At 50.5% G+C, this 19,267-nt stretch overlaps 1 protein-coding gene across 1 annotated transcript in view; it reads left to right on the top strand.

Moving 5' to 3' along the window:
• NLRC5 (NLR family CARD domain containing 5) overlaps nt 1-19,267 on the top strand; it is a gene marked incomplete at both ends in the record, with an annotated part of 59,079 nt that overhangs the window by 30,284 nt on the left and 9,528 nt on the right. The window contains 15 exons of the mRNA XM_079722897.1: nt 231-314; nt 2,606-2,689; nt 5,561-5,650; nt 5,839-5,901; nt 8,015-8,101; nt 9,679-9,762; nt 10,559-10,648; nt 11,050-11,115; nt 12,792-12,875; nt 12,963-13,046; nt 15,387-15,473; nt 15,989-16,066; nt 16,859-16,942; nt 17,267-17,350; nt 18,906-18,989. Coding sequence (XP_079579023.1) covers nt 231-314; nt 2,606-2,689; nt 5,561-5,650; nt 5,839-5,901; nt 8,015-8,101; nt 9,679-9,762; nt 10,559-10,648; nt 11,050-11,115; nt 12,792-12,875; nt 12,963-13,046; nt 15,387-15,473; nt 15,989-16,066; nt 16,859-16,942; nt 17,267-17,350; nt 18,906-18,989 — 1,233 coding nt within the window. The remainder of the gene's footprint in view (nt 1-230; nt 315-2,605; nt 2,690-5,560; nt 5,651-5,838; nt 5,902-8,014; nt 8,102-9,678; nt 9,763-10,558; nt 10,649-11,049; nt 11,116-12,791; nt 12,876-12,962; nt 13,047-15,386; nt 15,474-15,988; nt 16,067-16,858; nt 16,943-17,266; nt 17,351-18,905; nt 18,990-19,267) is intronic.

Below are 19,267 nucleotides of genomic sequence, written 5' to 3'. Positions count from 1 at the left end.
CTTGGGACTGGACGAGGGCAGCTGGGCGCTCAGGGGGCCTTGACTGTTTCTGTCGGAGTGGGGGGACTGGGGGCTGTAAGGGGTGGAGAGTGTGCCCTGTTGGCACTGCAGGGGCTGGCGGCCTGCAGGTTGGGGAGGAGAGTTGTTGGGAGAAGCGGGGAGCCCTTGGGGCTGGACAGGGACCCTGAGCCCTCCCTGACCCCGTCGCCCTGCCCGCTGCCCCTTTTCAGCCTCAGGGAATGTCAGCTGGAGCCCTTGAGCCTCTCCCGCCTCTGTGAGACTCTGGAGAAGTGCCCGGGGCCTCTGGAAGTCAAGTAAGTACGGAGGACGCAGCCCCAGGGGCACAGCGTGGGCACCTGCCCAGTGACCTGGGGTGGGGTGTCCTGGTTAGAGACCGGATGAGTCCCCCCTGGTCCCTTCCTGCCAGACCCCGTAGCCCTACGCCATGGGAGTTCCCTAACCCATTGGTGGAAGGCTCCTTGCCTCCCAATGGCCCCAGCTTCAGGCACCTCGTCCCTCCCACTGAGAGAGGCCGTGCCGGGCCCAGGGCTTCATCTCCCCATCGGCTCAACTCAGGGCACCTGGGAGCCCCAGTCTGCACCCCTCCACCCCTGGAGCCCCACCCTGGCACCCAGCTGGGCCTGCCTCTGTGGCTGGAACCTCTCATTCTGAAGGCCCCTCCTTAGGGCATCCCCCAGCCTGGGTTACCAGCTCACCCCAGAACGCCTGGGTCTGTGACCAGAGACTGGGGTTAGAATCAGGAGTCCTGGCTCAGCCACCAACAAGCTGGGTAACTTTGGGCAAATGGCTTTAACCCCTCAGGCCTCAGCTTTGTCATCTGCAAAGTGGTCGGTCAGACTTTCCTTCCCTCATCATCGTTGTAATTTTATTACAATAATTACCTTAAAATAAAGAAACCCAAGACAAACCTCCCTCATCTAAATAGCCCTGTCCCTCATCAACTCAGTGTTGTCATTTGTCCTGGTGACCTTCTCCATTTGCATATACAAGTTTTTTCCTGTTCGAAATCACAGGCCAGCTGCATTCTGCAGTTTCATTTTACATCGCCCCATATGTGTTTTTCCATTTTGCTACAGTTTTTTTTTTTTCTTGCTTTCTGGCTCCCGTCTCAAATGCCTTCTGGTCCTTGCAACAAGCTAATTATCCATGTTGACACCTGGGGTGTGTCCTTCCATACTTCTCTCCATGTTCAAACACTTATGGATACAGAGGAAGGCGGTTTTGATGTAAACAGATACAGGATCTTAACAAGATTTGCAGTGAACTTTGTCTCGTAATAGAACATTGTGGCTTTCCTAGAATATCAGGATGTGTGGAACCAATGAATTTTCAAATAAACCATTTATTTTAGAATAGTTTAAGGCTTGCTTTACAGAAATGTTGCAAAACTAGAGCAGAGAGTTCCCCCCACGCTTGCCCCTGGTTTTTAATATCACCCATCACCATGGTACATGATGTGTACATTTTGGCATTCCAAATGCCAAAATAAAAGTAAAGGTTCTGTTGCTTAAAAAACAAACAAACAAACAGTGTAAACCCCACATTGACCCCAAGCAGAGCCTGGAGCACTGTGTGTATTTGGGGTCCAGCAGAAAGCCACTGGTGTTTGTGGTCAGACCACCCCTCAGTGAACGCCTCTGCTCTGCCTGTGCTCAGCGCCCCAGGCCCAATCCCGGGACAGAGCGGGTAGAGCTGAGCCTACAGCCTGGGCCCTGGCAGAGGCTCCTCGCTTCCAGTTCCAGAAGCATAGGTGGCCCCTTTTACTGTTCCCCCCAAGGTGAAGCTGGGTCCCCCTTCAGCCAGACAGTAATGCGATGGAGATGGGCCAGGCTCCTGGCAGCCCCAGTGAGGGGAAAGGGCAGCCTGCAGGGGACAAAGAAACAGGGACAGAGAGAAGGCGCAGCAAAAGGGGAGAAAGGCAGAAGGAAACTACAGTCCAAACGCCTCTGGGGCTCAGGAAGTGGCTCTAGACTCCCAGGGACGGCTGTATGTAAACCCCAAGGTGCTTAGAGACTCTGGTTGACCCAGTCCTCCAGCCAGAGCAGAGACCAAAGGATGGGTATCAGGAGTTTCTCCTAAGTGGACTGGCTTCTGATGAATTATCTAGACAAGTGATCAGCTGGTTGGTCTGGTTTTGATGGGCAGTCAGGGACCCGAGCTACCCTGCATCTCTCCTTTGCTGACCTGTTAACGTTCCTGAATTGCCAGCATTACGTTCACTACTTTGGGTTAAGGCGGCATTCTCTTCTTAACAGGTGTGTTCTCCAGGGTACCAGTCTTCATGGCCCTCAAAATGATAATCCTACTAGTCCATGCCTTTTGGGGGGAAAATGTCTATTATAGCCCTTTAGAAATTCACAGTGCACGAGGGCAGATTAAAGCCTCTGAGAAGTCCTGCAGCAAAGAAAACTAACGGGGCTTAACCCAGCATTTTCCAAGCATATATGACCTTCCTTTTCCTCCTGCCTCAATGATAACTCAAGGACCCCAGTGTTCAGAGGGGGTGTTTTGGGCAGTCCTGGCTTAGGACCCATCTAGCTTTTCCCAAGGTTTCCCCACCTCATTCAGATGCTTTGTTTCACAGATTGTCCTGCAAGGTCCTGAGTGACCAGAGCCTGGAGACCCTGCTGCACCACCTACCCCGGCTCCCTGAGCTACGCCTGCTGCAGTAAGACTGGTTTCCCCATTTCACTGTGCAGGGCCGAGGCTCTTGCATTGCGACGCCATCCCCTCCTGCCCCCTCCCTGCTTCTCTTGGGCCGTTTCATCCTTTTACCTGGCACAACTGGGAGCTCAAGTCTGCTTCCAGCTCTTCCCTAATACCTTATCAACCTCAGGGGGGGAGTTATTTGATCCCTCTAAGCCTCAGTTTTCTCATCTGACAAATGGGACTAATATTCTTCAACCCTTCCCCCAAGGTTGGGATTCAAACAAGAGAGTTGCTCTAAAAGCACCTTGAAGAATGGAAGGCCTGTGACAAATGGGCCATCATTCTCCTCTCCACCCACAGAAAGGTCACCTACTCCTATAAAGAGACTTTATAGTTGTAGGTCGTGTATATATCACACACCAGTTGTTGTTGTTTTTTAATTTATGTATTTTATTTTCTTAAATTTATTTTTGGCTGCATTGGGTCTTCATTGCTGAGCACGGGCTTTCTCTAGTTGCGGCAAGCAGGGACTGCTCTTCATTGGGGTGCACGGGCTTCTCATTGCGGTGGCTTCTCTTGTTGCAGAGCACAGGCTCTAGGCACGCGAGCTTCCGTAGTTGTGACTTGCAGGCTCTAGAGCACAGGCTCAGTAGTTGTGGCGCACGGGATTAGTGGCTCCACAGCATGTGGGATCTTCCCAGACCAGGGCTCGAACCCGTGTCCCCTGTATTGGCAGGCAGATTCTTAGCCACTACACCACCAGGGAAGTCCCCACACACCAGTTTTTAAAGGTCACCATCTAATTCTGTAAAAGGGGAATTTAAGCAGCATCCCCAAAGTATTTAAAACTCTATTTTCTAATTTCAGCTCAGACTGGTTAGAATTTAAAAAGGATTTACTTTAAATATTTTTCCAACAGGGGGCAAGAGCAGCTACAGCTGATACGGAAAAATACAACAGAAAATTAAATCATACCATTAAAAACATCAATATAAGTACTCCTGCTAAGGATCTCCGGGACACCTGAGACAGCTGACATCACATCCAGGATCTCACTTATGCCTGAGTCCTTTTGGGAGGGGAGGGAGGAGATGTGTGACTTCCCAGAGGTGGGCAAGTGTGGCAGAGCCCATGTCAAACTACAGAATCCACTATGGTCCCACCCTGACAGGAAAGGACGGATCGGGAAGGGTTCCTTTGGACACAGAAGTTGTGGGCTAACGTGAATAGATAGGAAACCTCAGACCAGAGAGGGACTTCTCTATGCCCAAGTCACACAGCATCAGCCCCCAACTCCTCATCTGTCTTTGGAATGAGGTAGCCAGCCTGATCCTCACCAGTGCTTAAGCTTTGTATTGGGTTGGCCAAAAAATTCGTTTGGGTTTTTCTATAGTATCTTACTGAAAAACCCAAACAAACTTTTTGGCCAACCCAGTATTATTCAGTCCATACTGTTTGTGCACTGCTGTGGACCAGGCACTGCTTGGGGTGCTGGAGACACAGCTGAGAGAGAAAAAATAAAGACAAGGTCCTTATCTTCTTGGAGCTTACCTTGTAGTAGAGGGAGCTGGTCAACAAGCAAAGTGAAAGCAAATAAGATGAATTCAGAGAGTGATAAAGTATTTTTCTAGAGAATGTGGTAAGGAGTGATTGTGGTGGTGATTTAGACAATGGCAGGGGTGGTCAGGGAACGCCTCTGAGGAGGGACGCTGGGGTGCTACCTGAAGGAAGAGAGGGAGCCAGCCTTTTGAAAAGCAGGGAACAGCATTCCAAGGAGATGGAACAGCATGCATGAGGCCCTGAAGCAGGATTGAACTCAATGGGCTCAAGGAACAGGCAGAAGGCCAGTGTGGCCAGAGCACAGTGGCCGGCAGAGTTGTAGGAGAGAAGGTAGAGCAATGAACCCTGGCCGGGTCACACAGGGCCTGGTAGCTGTGGGGAGGAGTGTGGGATTTTGCCCAAGGCAGAGGAACGATTTGTGTTTTCAATAGCTTAGTCTGGCTGCTGGGTAGAGAAGGGACCCGGGACAAGCGTGGAAGCAAGAGCAGGGAGGGGGTTGTACAGCCAGGGTAAGAGATGATGGGGGCTGGGAATTGGTGGGGAGAGAGGGAAGTAGGTAGATTCAGGGTGGATCTTGGGGGTGTAACTAACAGGACAAGCTGATGGAGGGTTTGTGGAGCGAGGGAAATGGAGACACCAAGGATGCCTCCAAGGGCAAGGTGGAAGCATCTCACTTTCTCTAAGGCAGTGGTTCACAGCTGGAGGGCGATTTTGCCCTTCAGGAGACATTCGGCAATGGAGACATTTTTGTTGTCATGATGGCAGAGGGGGCGGGAGGTCATGCTCCTGCTGGCATCTAGTGAGTAGAGGTCTGGGATGCTGTTAAACTTCCTACAGGACAGCCCCCACATCCAAAGGATTATCTCTGTAATGCTGAGCTTGAGAAACTCTAAGGACCTAAAGCTTCCTGCTCCTTGTCAGCAAGGACTCACCTATGAGTGCTTGGGATAAAAACAATATAATAATAACAATAAGCGTGGGTATCGTGCTAGGCAGTGCACAAGCGTGATATGATTCAGTCCTCATGACACCCTAGAGGAAGGTGTGTAAGTAGTTCTGTTTTTCAGATAAGGAAACTGAGGTTCAGAGAGGTTAAGTCACTTATCCAAGGACACACAGCCAGTAAGCAGAACTAGGACTCAAACCTCAGTCCACTTGACCTCAAGCTCCTATTTCTCCCTCTTGAGTTCCTGTCTCCTTCCTTAATGCCTGGCTGACCCACCAGCCCCCCCATCCTTTTCATTCGCCTCCAGCCTGTCCAGGTTTCTTGCCCACTGATCTTGCTTGGTTCCAACTTGCTCACATAGGGCCCCGCCCCTTTCCTTCTCAGGCTGACCCAGATGGAACTGTCCCCAAGGAGCCCCCTCCTGCTGGCTGACATCTTCAGCCTGTGCCCGCGGGTTCAGAAGGTGGATCTCAGGTGAGCATTGCCCTGGGACAACCGGAACCTAGGAGGGTGGTGCCTGGAGTCTGTTGGATGTGAGGGGCTAGGATGGAGATAGTGGGACCCAAGTCAGAGACTCAGCTGCTGGAGGAGGGGGGCCTGCCCCCTGGGGGCGTGCTGAGGCTGTGGTCAAGGGTGGCTGACCCAGGTGCTGTCTACTCCAGGTCCCTGCATCACGCGACCCTGCACTTCAGGTCTAGCGAGGAGCAGGAAGGCGGGTGCTGTGGGTAAGTCCCCCGGAACCGTGCCCGAGCAGCCAGTGGGGATTGAGGACGAGCAGACTTGCCTCCTGGATGTCCAGAGCAGAGGACACACTGAGAGGGCTGGGCTCCGTCATGGGCAAACAAGGAGTCCACAGACAGCAGACAGGATTAGAGCTCAGGGGCCTGGTCTGAGGAAAAGGACTTCACAACCTGCCCCCCAAGCTTTAAATCCCAACCCCACAAGGTCCTGGCACCTTGGGCAAGTTCCTTAACCTCTCCGATCCTCAGCTTCCGCAGCTGGAGAAGGGAGACACTATATTGCAGGCCGTTGGCAAAGAGGAATTGAGGCAATGTGTAAAGCAGGAGAGGCACTCATGGTTATGAGTGTCCCCCTGCGCCACACCGCTGACTCTTGGACCAGTGCTCTGTGGTTGCCTCGGTGAGAGGGGAGCCAGCATTGCACAGGATAATGGGGCCAGGGAATAACCTCTAAGTACAGAGATGACATTTCTGGTAGCTATTTGATGCCACTGGCTCACCGAGTGACCTTGGACCAGACCCTCTCTCTGCGTCTCAGCCTCCTCAGCTGCGAAATAACAATAAATAAAGAGCTGATGTTTGCTGAGCATCTGTAGGGCACCATTCTAAGAGCCTCATGCAGATTACATCCTATAAGCCTCACAGCTGTGGTCATGCAGCAAGAAGGGGTACAGCTGGGACTTGAATCCAGGGAGTCTTATAGCGCTCCTGGCCCAGGGGCAGGCAAACTTCTTCTGTAAAGGGTTAGATTGTAAATATTTGGGGGTTTCCAGGCCATAGGGTCTCTATCACAGCTATTCAACCCTGCCGTTTTAGCTTGAAAGCAACACAGACAATATGTAAATGAAGGCGTGTGTCTGTGTGCCAGTAAAACTGGAGTTATGGACACTGAGACTTGAATTCCATGTAATGTTTATGTGTCATGAAATGTTACTCTCCTTTTGATTTTTTTCTCAACTGTTTGAAAATGGAAAAACTATTCTTAGTGTGCAGGTCTTATAAAGCAGGCGGTCTTGGGCTGTAGACTTTACAATTCCTGTCTTAACCCAACACTATCGTGACTTCTAGAATACCTTCATAGTTTCCAAGTCTGTGATTTCCAAAATGTAGGACAAAGACCAGGATGGGATGGTTGGGCCGATAGTAGAGTACTTCAGCTTCATTGAATTCCTCCCTTTTCAATTCTCTGATTAAGGCCAAGAGGAAGCCTCAGTTAGGTGTTAGCGTGTCTACCACACCTCTTAACATTTGCTAAGCTCCCTTTTAAACAAAGAGAGAGCTCTCAGCAGGTGCCAGTGTCTGGCTTGAATTTAATGATGATATATTTCTCCTATTTCCTGTATCCTTATGCTTATGGTCTGTTTGGGGCAGGCAATGCCAGTTTTCCACTGGAGTGAGTGATACAGGGCTTCCTTTTCCAATAAATGCATCAAATAAGAAGAATGAGCTGATTTAAAACTATGAAGTCAACAGTAGGGCAATAGGGAATTTAGGACTATGGAAAAAATCATGAAGGAGAGTAACAATGATAAAAATTTTAGATACTGGTTTTAGGTACTTTCTCATTTTAAGATTTTTTTTTTAAGTTGCTGGCTGGCCATAAGCTGTTCATTTACCTTACTGTGTGGTCTCGGTGTAGGCCTCTCAAAGACACTTACTATTCCTTTTGATTCCAGCATCAATAACCCTCTGTAGGAGCAGACATCACCCTTAGTCTCCTCCACTCCACCCTCATGTCTGTCCATTAAAGTGACCCCCAGGAGCTGTAGTTCACCTTGAATCAGAATCAGTCTGGAGAGCCTTGTTCCTAGAGCTTTTAATTCAGCGCGTTTGGGTTGCGTTCCCAGAATATGCCTCTCACCAAGTTCCCAAGGGATGCTGGTGGGGCTGGTCGGGGACCACACTTTGAGAACCACCTCCCCAGAGGGAGAATGTTGGTGGGATCTGCTGTGGAGGGAGGTGGGAGTGGTGGATGCTGGATGTTTCCAGAGAATCCAAGCTTGGGTGAGGCCCCACTGAAACTCAGAGGCCACACCCAGGACTAGCCAGGGCAGAGGGTCTGAGTGGCCCCATCCCCGGTTTGCACCCCTTCCTGCAGCAGATTCACAGGCTGCGGCCTCAGCCAGGAGCACGTGGAGCCTCTCTGCTGGTTGCTGAGCAAGTGTGAAGACCTCAGCCAGCTGGAGTAAGTTGGGCAGGAGGGGGGAGAGGAGCCCAGGAGCATGTGCCTGGGTGGCACCGAAGGGGTGTGTGTGCATGCGTGTGTGTGTGCACTCAGCACCTCTCAGGACCAGCTAACAGGGCATGCATGGGATGCCTGGGACTCAGTCACGTCCACATGGTTTCTCTGTCCCCATTTTATCCCTACCATTCCCCACTGCCACCATGGTGGAGCTAATTCAGGGTATGCCCTGGATCTAATTTGGGGATCCCTTCACAAAGGGCCACAGGAGCCCCTTGGCCTCATGTGGATCAGGGCACTGGAGCTCTGCTAGCTGGTGGGGCCTGAAAGAAGGGATCCGTTGGTTTGCCTGGCAGGTGGTTAAGAGCAACCAGTGCCTCAGCCTGCGGAGGGCCCTGGAGGGTGGGGATTTGTGGGCTCTCGTATTGATGAGAAGTGGTATCTGTGTGGCCTGGCTTGGGTGCCCAAATAGTACAGCCCGCATGGGTAGGTGAAAAAAAGCTAATACCTATTGAGTAGTTTCTCCACTGCCCTAAGTGCTTTACATATTCTTTTTATCCTTCCAACAACCCTAAGTACTATTATCCCCATTTTATAGATGAGAAAACTGAGGAACAGAGAGTTTAAAAACCTGCCCTAAGTCACACAACTAGTACGATGCAGTCTTTGCTCAAAACTGTTAGGAGTCCAGCTTAGGACAAGCAGGCAGGAGGTAAAGAGAGCTGTCTACCCGAAAAACCACAATTTAAGTTCCTGTTGTGATGTGGCCAAGGAGAGAGATGTGGCTGATGAAAATCATGTATTTTAAAGAAAGATGAATAAGCAAGATGTCTTCAAGTTTTTCTGTTTTTTCATTATAGAGGGAACTTTTGCTTATTTTAAAGATTACTTTATTAAGTGGCTTCCTGAGACAAACTAGTTTTTCATTTTTTAAACTTCTCAGGAAAAGACAAAATAAACAAGGCTTAAAAGTGTCATAATCAGGGGCAAAATGAGTTCAAACATGCAGGACAAAAATCAGATATTCCCAGGCACGCTGATTATATTGTTTCTGAAACCGTAGCTAAAACCGTAGAATGCCACAATGAAGGGAAATAAGAAAGTCTTCCAGTGCAAGTTCAGATATTGCATTCTCAAATTAAAAGAAGAAATCTGATGGATAAATACATCCTCCAAATATCTTTCTTTTTCCTGAATTTACTCTTGTTCAAAAATTATGGCTCCCAACGGATGCAGGCCAAGTGCATAGTAAAAGCTAACTGGTTTTTCTCTAACCCCTGAAAGCCTGCTGGAGGCACATGGGTCCTGGGAGTGGTCACCAGATACTGAAGGGGAAGATGAGGCTGGTTAACTGTGGTGCTGGCGAGGGGGATGGTGGTGATAATTCTAGTGGTGATGGAGGTGGTGATGCCGAGTAGCAGTGATGGGATGGTGCTGGTGGTGATGACGGTGCTGTTGGAACAGAAGTAGTGCAGAGTCGGGGAGGGGATAATGGCAGTGCTGGGTGGGTAGAGTAGCAGTGATGGTAACTGAAGAGAAGGCACGTCTGAGCACCAACAACCTCCTTGTACCTCTTGCAGCCTCTCAGCAAACCTGCTGGGTGATGCCGGGCTCAGGTGCCTCCTGGAATGTCTCCCTCAGGTGCCCATCTCCGGTTCACTTGAGTAAGTGACGAGCAGCCTCAAGGACAGCAAGGAGGAAGACTCCCCAGGGCCAAGAACATTAGTGGGCTTCTTTTGAGGCATCCCTAGAGAACTGCAGAGGACAAGGGCTGGGGAGGGGAAAGGGCTGATTCTTACCTTGACCCCTGCCTACCTTGGGTCCTTTCTTCCTTCCCTCATTGCCCACTATGGGCAGAGCTCCCACCAGACACCCAGGAGAGGCTGTGACTAAAGCTTGGTGACCCAAGTTGACTCCGGGTAGGGAGCAACAGTTCATCCCTGACCAGCTGCTGGATCTCAGTTGTCCTGGCTCTTGGTCCATCCCATTCCTGAAGCTCCTCTGACCAAATCTATGGGACACGGATTTGGGGATGTCGCCACAGCAGGGAGGGTCCCTAGGAAGTCATCCTCACTCACTCAGTCTCCCCAGTGACCTGGGAGACTGGCGGCCAGAGCCAGGATACAACCTGTTGCTAGGCAGCTGGGCTTTGTGCTCTGGGCATCCCTGACCCCTGTGGGGCTGGAGTTGCCAGCCTGGCCTCATCATCACCCGGTCTTAGACCACAGGGGCAGCTCTCAAAGACTCATAGTCTGGTGCCTGACCTGCCCCGTGTGGGGATAGCACCCCTCTGGCCTCTCTCTGGACCTCAGTGTCTCCACCTGGAGAACGGGCGCTCGGACATTGAGGACGCTCCTCTGGGAGATGACAGCTGGAAGGGAAGAGATGAGGGGGGCTGGGCAGGGCTCCACTGAGGTGCTTCCCCCCACCCCCCCATCCTGAACCTCTTTTCTCTTCTAGTCTAAGTCACAACGGTATCTCTCAGGAAAGTGTCCTGTGCCTGGTGGAGACTCTCCCCTCCTGCCCACGTATCCGGGAGGCCTCAGTGAAGTAAGGCGACGTTGGTGCCACTTGCTGATGGTGGGGAAGCAAGACTCGCACACTCAGTGGCCCTCCATCTGTGTGACTTGGGCAACCTCCGCCCCTCTCTGAGTCTCAGGGTTCACTGAACGTGGGATCATAGTTTCCATCCTCTGAGGCCCGTGTGCCACAGGGCCTAGGGAGGCCACGGGTTAGGGAACGCCAGGTTTGGGGTCCTTGAAGAAGGAGGTGGGAGTCTCCTCGGGTTGGCACCGGTCTCTCCTCGGGTCGGCAAGGGTCTCTCCCGTGGCTTCCACCCGCCCTTGCCCTTGAAGACCCAGCCCCCTTCCCTCCCGCACCCCCTGGCGCCTGGGTCCCAAGGATGCCGGTGAAGCTGGGCCCTCGGCTTCCATATACCCCTCTCTCTGCAGCCTGGGCTCCAAGCAGAGCTTCTGGATTCACTTCTCCCGACAGGAGGAGGCTAGGAAGACACTGAGGTAATTTCTGGTCTGGGGGGATGGGAAGGGGGGATGGGGGAGAGGAGGTTGACCCTGTGGTGGCCTCCATGCCTCCTTCCTCTCTGGGTCCTCCCCTCCTTCACACACCCTGCTTCAAGCTACTGCCTGGGTTTGCCTCTCCCCCACATCTGCCCCCAATCTCCCCTTACCTCCAGCCCCTGGGCTGGGCCTTTGAGTGGTATTTGTGTCCCTTAGCCACGTCCTAACTATAAGTCTGGAGGCTTCTGAGTTAAGAGATCAGACTCTGGAGCCACTTGGGATAAATCTTAGTTCTACCCCTTACCAGCTGTGTGACCTTGGACAAGTGACTTAACCTCTCTGTGTTTCAATTCCTCATCTGTAAAATGGGAATAATAGTGAGACCTACCCTTTAGGGTTATTGTGAGGATTAGATGAGTTAATATATATAAAGTGCTTGGAAAGGCCCTGGCCTATCTGAGTGTTGTGTACATTATTTATTATTACTGTTATTGTTATTTCCCCCGGTAGCCTTGAGCTCTCTCTCTCTCTCTCAGCCTTGGGTTAGTTCCTCTACATGTCTTACTTCACCTTTGGTCGTGGCCTCTGAATCGGTCCACTGCCTCTGGCTAGGCCTCCTCCAATCATCCCACAGCACCTGGAAGGATCTTCCCAATACACACATCTGACTGTGGTACTCCATTGCTCTAAGCCCTTCGGTGGCTCCCAGTTGCCCTCAGGATAAAGTTCAAATTCCTCGGCCTGGTCTTCCCCCTCAGAGTCTGATCTGGCTGTCACCTCCCACCATGTTCTTCCTCACTCCCACTCCACACACACACCACCCTTACACCAAGTATATACACACCACATACCACCCCCACACACACACAGCACAAGTGCGCACAAATTCAGCCACAAGGGATCTTTGTTCACCAAACACGCACTGCCTGATGAAGCTTCCCTGCTTCTCCATACTCAGCCTGACGTTCTCTTCCCTACCTTTTCTGAGATCAGATTCTCCTAATCCTTTATGACCCAGCTCAAATGTCAGCGCCTCCTGGACTCCTCTGGTGGCACCTGTCCTATGAGAGGGAGCGGCCCCGTGGTGCTGTGCTGGGCCCTCTTCTCAGCCCACCTGTCCGTGAGACAGTGTCCCAAGGCCTGTCTGCTGGCCACACGGGGCCAGGCAGTGGGAGGGCAGGGCCACAGCAAGAATCCCAGTCCCTCCTGCCCCCGAGGGAGCCTGGACTAGGGTGGTACTAGAGACTAGGGAAGCGGTCATGGGTTTGGGGTGTGGAGTCAGGCTGACTTGGATTGAAACCCAAATCTGTCCCTACTTCTTACCAGCTGTGTGTCCTTGGGTTGGCCACTTTCTCCGTCTGTAGGTGATGCTCTTGGGGTTCAGTGAGATACTACACGTAAGGCAGGCACTCCTGCGTGCTCACATGGTGCACCCAGAGGCTGGCACAAGGCCTGCCTTATAGTCAGGGCTCAGTAAATAACTCCTCGCACTTTCTTGGGAGGTGGTCTCTCCAAAGAGAAGAGAAGCTCCCAGAGCAGGGGTTGCGTCTTTGGACTTTTCTCAGGCCTTTGGTCCAGGCCTTTGCACTCAGTGGAGGCTCCCCCGTGGGTCCTGGCAGCAGGACGGCAGTCCCAACAGGCCTCGCCAAGCTCTGTCTCTTGCCCTCCGCCCTCAGGCTGAGCGAGTGCAGCTTCGGGCCAGAGCACATGCCCAGACTGGCCACTGGCCTGAGCCAGGCCCTGTGGCTGACGGAGCTCACGTGAGTGACCAGGCCCAGCCCATGGGGGCAGCTGAGGGGTGGAGAGTCCCTGCCAGAACCTCTCTTGTAACTGACCTCTGTCTGCAGGCTGACCCAGTGCTTCCTGGGCCTGGAGCAGCTAACCATCCTCCTGGGTCTGCTAAAGTGGCCGGCAGGGCTGCTCACTCTCAGGTATAGCCTGCCCGTGACCCTGGGAGGGGGCCGTGGTGGGAATGGGGGGCAGAGGTGGGCTCTGAAGTGTGGGTCCCCCCGAGGTCATGGTCTTAGCCATTTCCTGCATCCAGAGCCCCGCCACCCGCATGTAGGACCACCCTGCCCATTAGTCCCAGAAACCCGCTCAGGCGCAGAGAAGCCGCCCTCACCAAGGTGGGGCCTGTATTTGGGGACTTCAGAAAAAGAGGGAACTGAAAAGGACACTGAGCTGAGGTCAGAAATAACATGTAACAAATATCATGCTTGTATGTTCACTGCGATCATTTTAAAACTTTCAGAAAAACAGAAGATTCCAAAAAGTAGAAAAACAATTTTGAAAACTCATATTCTCATCACCTAGTTTTGACAGTTCGTGGTTTTCCATATTTACCTCGAAGTTTTACTTTTTAGCTGAAGCGTCTTAAAGTAAGTTATAGATCTCATAAAATATCACTCCAAAATATTTCACCACAAGTCTTTAAAAAATAAGGACATTTTCTACATAATCACAGTGGAATTAGGACACCTACAAAAATCAGTAGCAATTCCTTAGTGTCAGGTATTACCCAGTCCAAGCTAAAATTTCCCACTGTCCCCAGATGGGACCGCTGGCTCTTTGGATCCAGGATCCGGTCAAGGTCCTCATTTGCATGGAGTGGTGATGGCTCTTCGGACTCTTAATGGGTGAACCGTTGACAAAACCGGTCCCCTGTGCTGTAGACCATCCCACTTTCTGGCTCTGTCTGGTGCTTCCTTGTGATGAACAAACATTGAGTTTGTTCCTCTAACCCCTGACTTTCCTGGAACTGGAAAGGCTCCATGGGATTTGTGTCTAAAAATACCTACTTCATGGCCAATGCTGTGCACTTCTCAACTCAGCCCATGATGAGGCACATAGAGTCTGGTTGTTCCCCAACATGACATTTTTAAAAATTGTGGTAGAATACACGTAAGATTTACCATCTTAACCATTTTTAACTGCACAGTTCAGTAGTGTTAAGTACGTTCACGTTGCTGTGTAACCGAAACTTCATGCAAAACTGAAACTCAGTACCCATTAACCGCCCCCCCATTTTCCCCTCCCCCCGGCCCCTGGCTTTCTACTCACCTTTCTCCTCTGTTTCTGTGGATCTCACTCCTCTAGGTGCATCATACAAGTGGAATCATACAGTATTTGTCTTTTTGTGATGGGCTTATTTCACTCAGCATAATATTCTCAGGGTTCATCCTTGTTGTACCATATTATAGAATTTCCCTTCCTACTTAAGGCTGAATGATATTCCACTGTGTGTACACACCACATTTTCTTTAGCCATTCATCCATCAGTGGACATTTGGGTTGCTTCCACCTTTGGGCTATTGTGAATAATGCTGCTATGAACATAGGTGTACAAATATCTCTATATCTCTGCTTTCAATTCTTTGGTGTAGAATCGCTAGATCACCCCAAATAGCATTTTAAAATAAAACTTGTCTTACTCTAAAAATAATGTGTACTCCTCGTAGAAATTTGTGGAAAAGCCAGAAGAACGTAGAAGAAAATAGTACTTAAAAAAAAAAATTCAACATAACTTTAGAAGCAGCAATGTTTTAAACAGCTCTCTTTTTTCCTGCTTCTAAATTAATGCATACAAGGACTTCCCTGGCAGTCCAGTGGTTAAGACTTCACCTTCCAATGCCTGGGGTGTGGGTTCGATCCCTGGTCGGGGAGCTAAGATCCCACATGCCTTGTGGCCAAAAAACCAAAACATAAACAGAAGCAATATTGTAACAAATTCAATAAAGACTTTAAAATAATGGTTCACATCCAAAAAAAATCTTCAACTTAATGCATACACATTGTAGAAAGTTCAGAAAATATTGAAAACTAAAGAAGAAATAAAAAACACTTCAAGAGAATTCTACAATTGAAACAATCACCATTAACATTTAATATACTTTTCTCACAGCTCTGTCTCCCTGTTCCTCACCATATGTGTTTTTCCCTTTCCATATATATTTTTCCTTTTTTAAATACAAAATTGGGATCATGTTTCATATACAGTTTTATTTCCTTATCTTTGCAACGTGACGTTATGTAGAGCTTTTCTTAAACCTAAAAATATTGTTTAAAAAACTAACATTTTCCCTTTGGATGGTTGCATAACTGTTAGAACAAGGATGATGTTAATTTTCTGTTTTATGCTTCTGCCTAATTTTAAATTTTATTGTTTTAAAAATCAGCAAAACCCAAAAAGCCTCTGGGCAGCCCCCTTGGCACTTTCCTCCCCGCCCCCACTAACCCTAGGCGACCTTCGTCTGTGTCCACCTCTGTGACAGGGTGGAGGAGCCATGGGTGGGCAAAGCCGGGGTGCTCACGCTGCTAGAAGTCTGTGCCCAAGCCTCAGGCAACATCACTGAAATAAGGTAAGTCCAGGGAGGAGGCCCCTCAAGTTCTTCATCTTTTCATGACCATTGGGACCATCCGTCATCTAGACATTGGTCTCTTGTCCTGTGGGGTAATAGCTGCATCCCTAGTGAGTTCTCTGGGTCCCCAAGATGGCAGGAGCTCCTGGGGCATATGTGAGGGGCTACACATACTTGTTGGGGCTTGTGCAGTAGGCAAGCTGCAGGACCAGAGAGAGGAAGGCAGCCCCAGGTTCAAGACAAAGGGCTGTTAGATCCCAGACAGACACTGCTGGAAGTCCATGCTGGTTGTCTGGAAGGGGCCCCTGGTGACAGTAACACTCACCATGGCTCTGTGACCAGAGGTGCCAGAATCCCATGGACTAGCTAAGAGCAAAGGCGCTGGTGTCTCACTGACCTATGTCCAGATCCCCACTGGGTCTGGGAGCTCAGTCGGCTGAGCAGCCCTGGTCCCAGCAGAGCCGATACGGGAAAGCTGCTGTGGGCCTCACGCTGGCTACCCCTTCCCTCCTCAGCATCTCCGAGACCCAGCAGCAGCTCTGTATCCAGCTGGAATTTCCCCATCAGGAGAACCCAGAAGCCGTGGCCCTCAGGTGAGACCCAGTACCTGGGGCCCCAAGAGAGAGGCTAGTGATGGAGGGAGGGGGAGAGCGGAGTACTGCTGCTTCTGACCAGTAATTCTCATGCCCCTGCTCAGAGTCCTTTGATGCCCAAAGTCTCTACATGGCCTGTGAGATCTGGCCCAACCTACCTCTTCATGCTATCTATCCCTACCCCAAACCCCAGTCTAGGCTCCAGCTAAGCTTCCAGTACCTTAAACACCACCTTGCTCTTTTTGACCTCAGGCCCTTTGCACAGGCTGTTTCCTGCCCAGAATATTCTCTCCTCCCTTTCCTTCTTCATCCTTCTTCACCTGGCTAACTCGACCTCATCCTTCAGGTCTCAGTTTAAATGCCACCATCTCAGGGAGGCCCCTCCAACCCACCCAGACTTAGTCAAGTCCTCCCATCATCCATTCTTACAGATGCCTGGGTTCACAGCTCCTCTAATCCATATAGCACGTTTTTGGAAATTAAAATGTCACCTCTTTGGAGGAATGCAGCCCTGCAAGTATACATTGTGAGGACTAGACCATACCTGGATCTCAGCCCCAACTCACTTCCTTGGCTGGGTCTCCTTATGCAGTGAACAACCTGCACAGCCATACCAGGTGCCCCATCCTGACCTCTCCTTCATAGTACTTCCCATGATTGATTAGTAAATTGGGGGACTTTATTTGATTAGCATTTATTTACCACCGTAAGAAACGCTCCTTGCAGGTAGGTACTGAGTCCCCAGTACTGAGCCAGGTGTTTAGAAGCTGCTGCCTCCCTCTCCACCTCCAGGCTGGCTCACTGTGACCTTGGGACCCACCACAGCCTTCTTGCTAGGCAGCTGATGGAGACCTGCGCCCGGCTGCGGCAGCTCAGGTCAGCACCCCGAAACGCTGTCTGGGGCCCTGAGTTCTCTGATTGACCCCAGTGCCCGCTCCAGGCCATAGGTGAGAGGCTGGCCAGTGCAGGATGGAGATGAGCAGAACGTGGGGCTGTGCTAGCATTCTTGCTTCCCTCTGCAGGAGAGAATCACACCTGGCCAGTGGGGGAGAGCCCTAGGCTGGCAGAGGGGAGCCCTGCCCCACTGGGAGCTCTTGGGTGCGCCTTTCCCCTCTCTTGGCCTCCCCATCTTTGTGTAATGTTTGATCCCTGAGGTGTGTCCAGCCTGAAATCCTCTGGAATATGCTTGGGCCTTTTCAGCTTGTCCCAGGTGAACCTCTGCGAAGCCAGTGCTCTGCTGCTACAAAGCCTCCTGCTGTCCCTCTCTGAGCTGAAGAACTTCCGGTATGCAGACAAGACTTCCACTCAGGGCCTCCCCCGCCCGCCCCGCCCGCTGCAGCTCAGCCCCGCCCCCACACTTCCTGTTCTCCCCAACCCCGAGCTCAAAGAAGCTCTGTGTCCCCATCCCATGGGCTGGGACCACACATGACCCTGGAGATGATGCCAGGGTTCATGGTCATCTACATGGCCATGTGGCGTGAAGGTGATTCCCTTTTGAATGCTCTTTCTTTTCTTTATTATTTGGAAATAATTGCAAACTAATAGAAAAGTTGCGAGAAGACTGAGAAGGACCTCCATATGCCATTTTCCCAGATTAACCCTTTGTCATTATTTTTTCACATTTGCTCTTTTCTTCCCTTCCTCCTTCCTCACCCCTCCCCTCTCTTCTCCACCCCCCGTTTCTTGTTCTGAACCATTTGAAAGTAAGTTGCGTAATTATGCCCCTTCGCCCCTTAATATTTCAGTGAATTTCCTAAGAACAAGAACATTCTCTCCCCTAATCCAGTAAAAGTATGAAATTCAGGCAATTTAACATTGATATCCTACTATTATCTAAACTACAGTTTATATTCCAATTTTGCCAATTGTCCCAATAATGTTTATTGCATTTTTTTTCAGTCCTGGATTCCATCCAGGATCACACACTGTGTTCCGTTGTCATCCCTCTTTAGTCTCCTTCAATTTGGAATGCGTCCTCAGCCCTTCTTTGTGTTTCATACTGTCATGACATTTACATGCCAGTTATTTTGTAGAATGCCCTTCTGCTTGGGTTTCTCTGCTGTTTCCTCATGCTTAGATTTAGGTTCTGCATTTGGGGCAGGAATATCACAGAGGTGCTGCTGTGTTCTTCTCAGTGTGTCACATTGGGAGGCACATGATGCCTACTTGTCCCTTTACTGGGGATGTTAACTGTGATCACCTGGTTAAGGTGGTGTCTGCCAGGTTTCTTCACTTGCACAGCTACTGTTTTTCCCTTTGTAATTAACCAGTTATCTGGTAGGAAGGTACTTTAAGATGATGTAAATATCCTGGTCTTCCTCAAACTTTCACCCACGAATTTTAGCATCCATTGATAATTCTTGCCTGAATCAAATATCACGGATGATGGTTGCAAAGTGGAGCTTTTGTAACTCTCAGTTCTCTTTTAATTCAACCGTTCGCATCAGGGAGAAGGTCTCCTCCTGGTACTAATATATCTTTAACACCCTCTCCAATACCTGCTACATTTTTTGTTTAAATAAAGATGCAGAGCTCATGGTAAACGACAGTTAACTAGCTAGACTTTACAGTGATGCCTGATTATGGCAGACATTGTGAAGCTGCTACCTGAATGATTGTGGTTTAAAGAAGTATTCAACTAATCCATGTTCCTGCCTCCAAGCTATGTCTTGACTTAAAGATTCCCTGATGGGAGAGATTTATGAAGGGAAGGAAGGTCCCCTCCCACTGCCCACCAGGAACCATTCCCCACCCCACCTCCTTGCCCTCGGCCACCAACATCCAGAGCTCCCAAGACCCAGAGCTCCTACCTGACCTGCCTCCCTTTGACCCCCACCAGGCTGACCTCCAGCTGTGTGAGCTCCAGTGGGCTAGCCCACCTGACATCTGGTCTAAGCCACTGTCACCACCTAGAAGAGCTGGAGTGAGTTGTGGGGTGGAAGGGTCCGGGAAGGGATGGCCCAGCAAAGGCAAAGGGTGGGGAGGACAGTTGTGCCTTTGGTTAAAGTGGGTGGTGGGACTTCAGCCTATCGCTTTTCTCCCTGATGAAGCCTGGCATCTCTGGGTGTGGCTTGGGGAAGGCTGAGCACTGGGTTCTTGGTCCCAACTTTATCACTCACTCAGAGTGACCTTGGGCGAATAACTGTGCCTCTCTAGACTTGGATAGCCTCATCTGTAAAATGGGGCTCATCATCCTTCTCT

Source organism: Hyperoodon ampullatus (assembly GCF_949752795.1).
Source record: "Hyperoodon ampullatus genome assembly, chromosome: 18".
NCBI lineage: Eukaryota > Metazoa > Chordata > Mammalia > Artiodactyla > Ziphiidae > Hyperoodon > Hyperoodon ampullatus.
The sequence above is the reverse complement of the archived record's forward strand: the minus strand, read 5'-3'. Positions and strand labels throughout refer to the sequence as shown.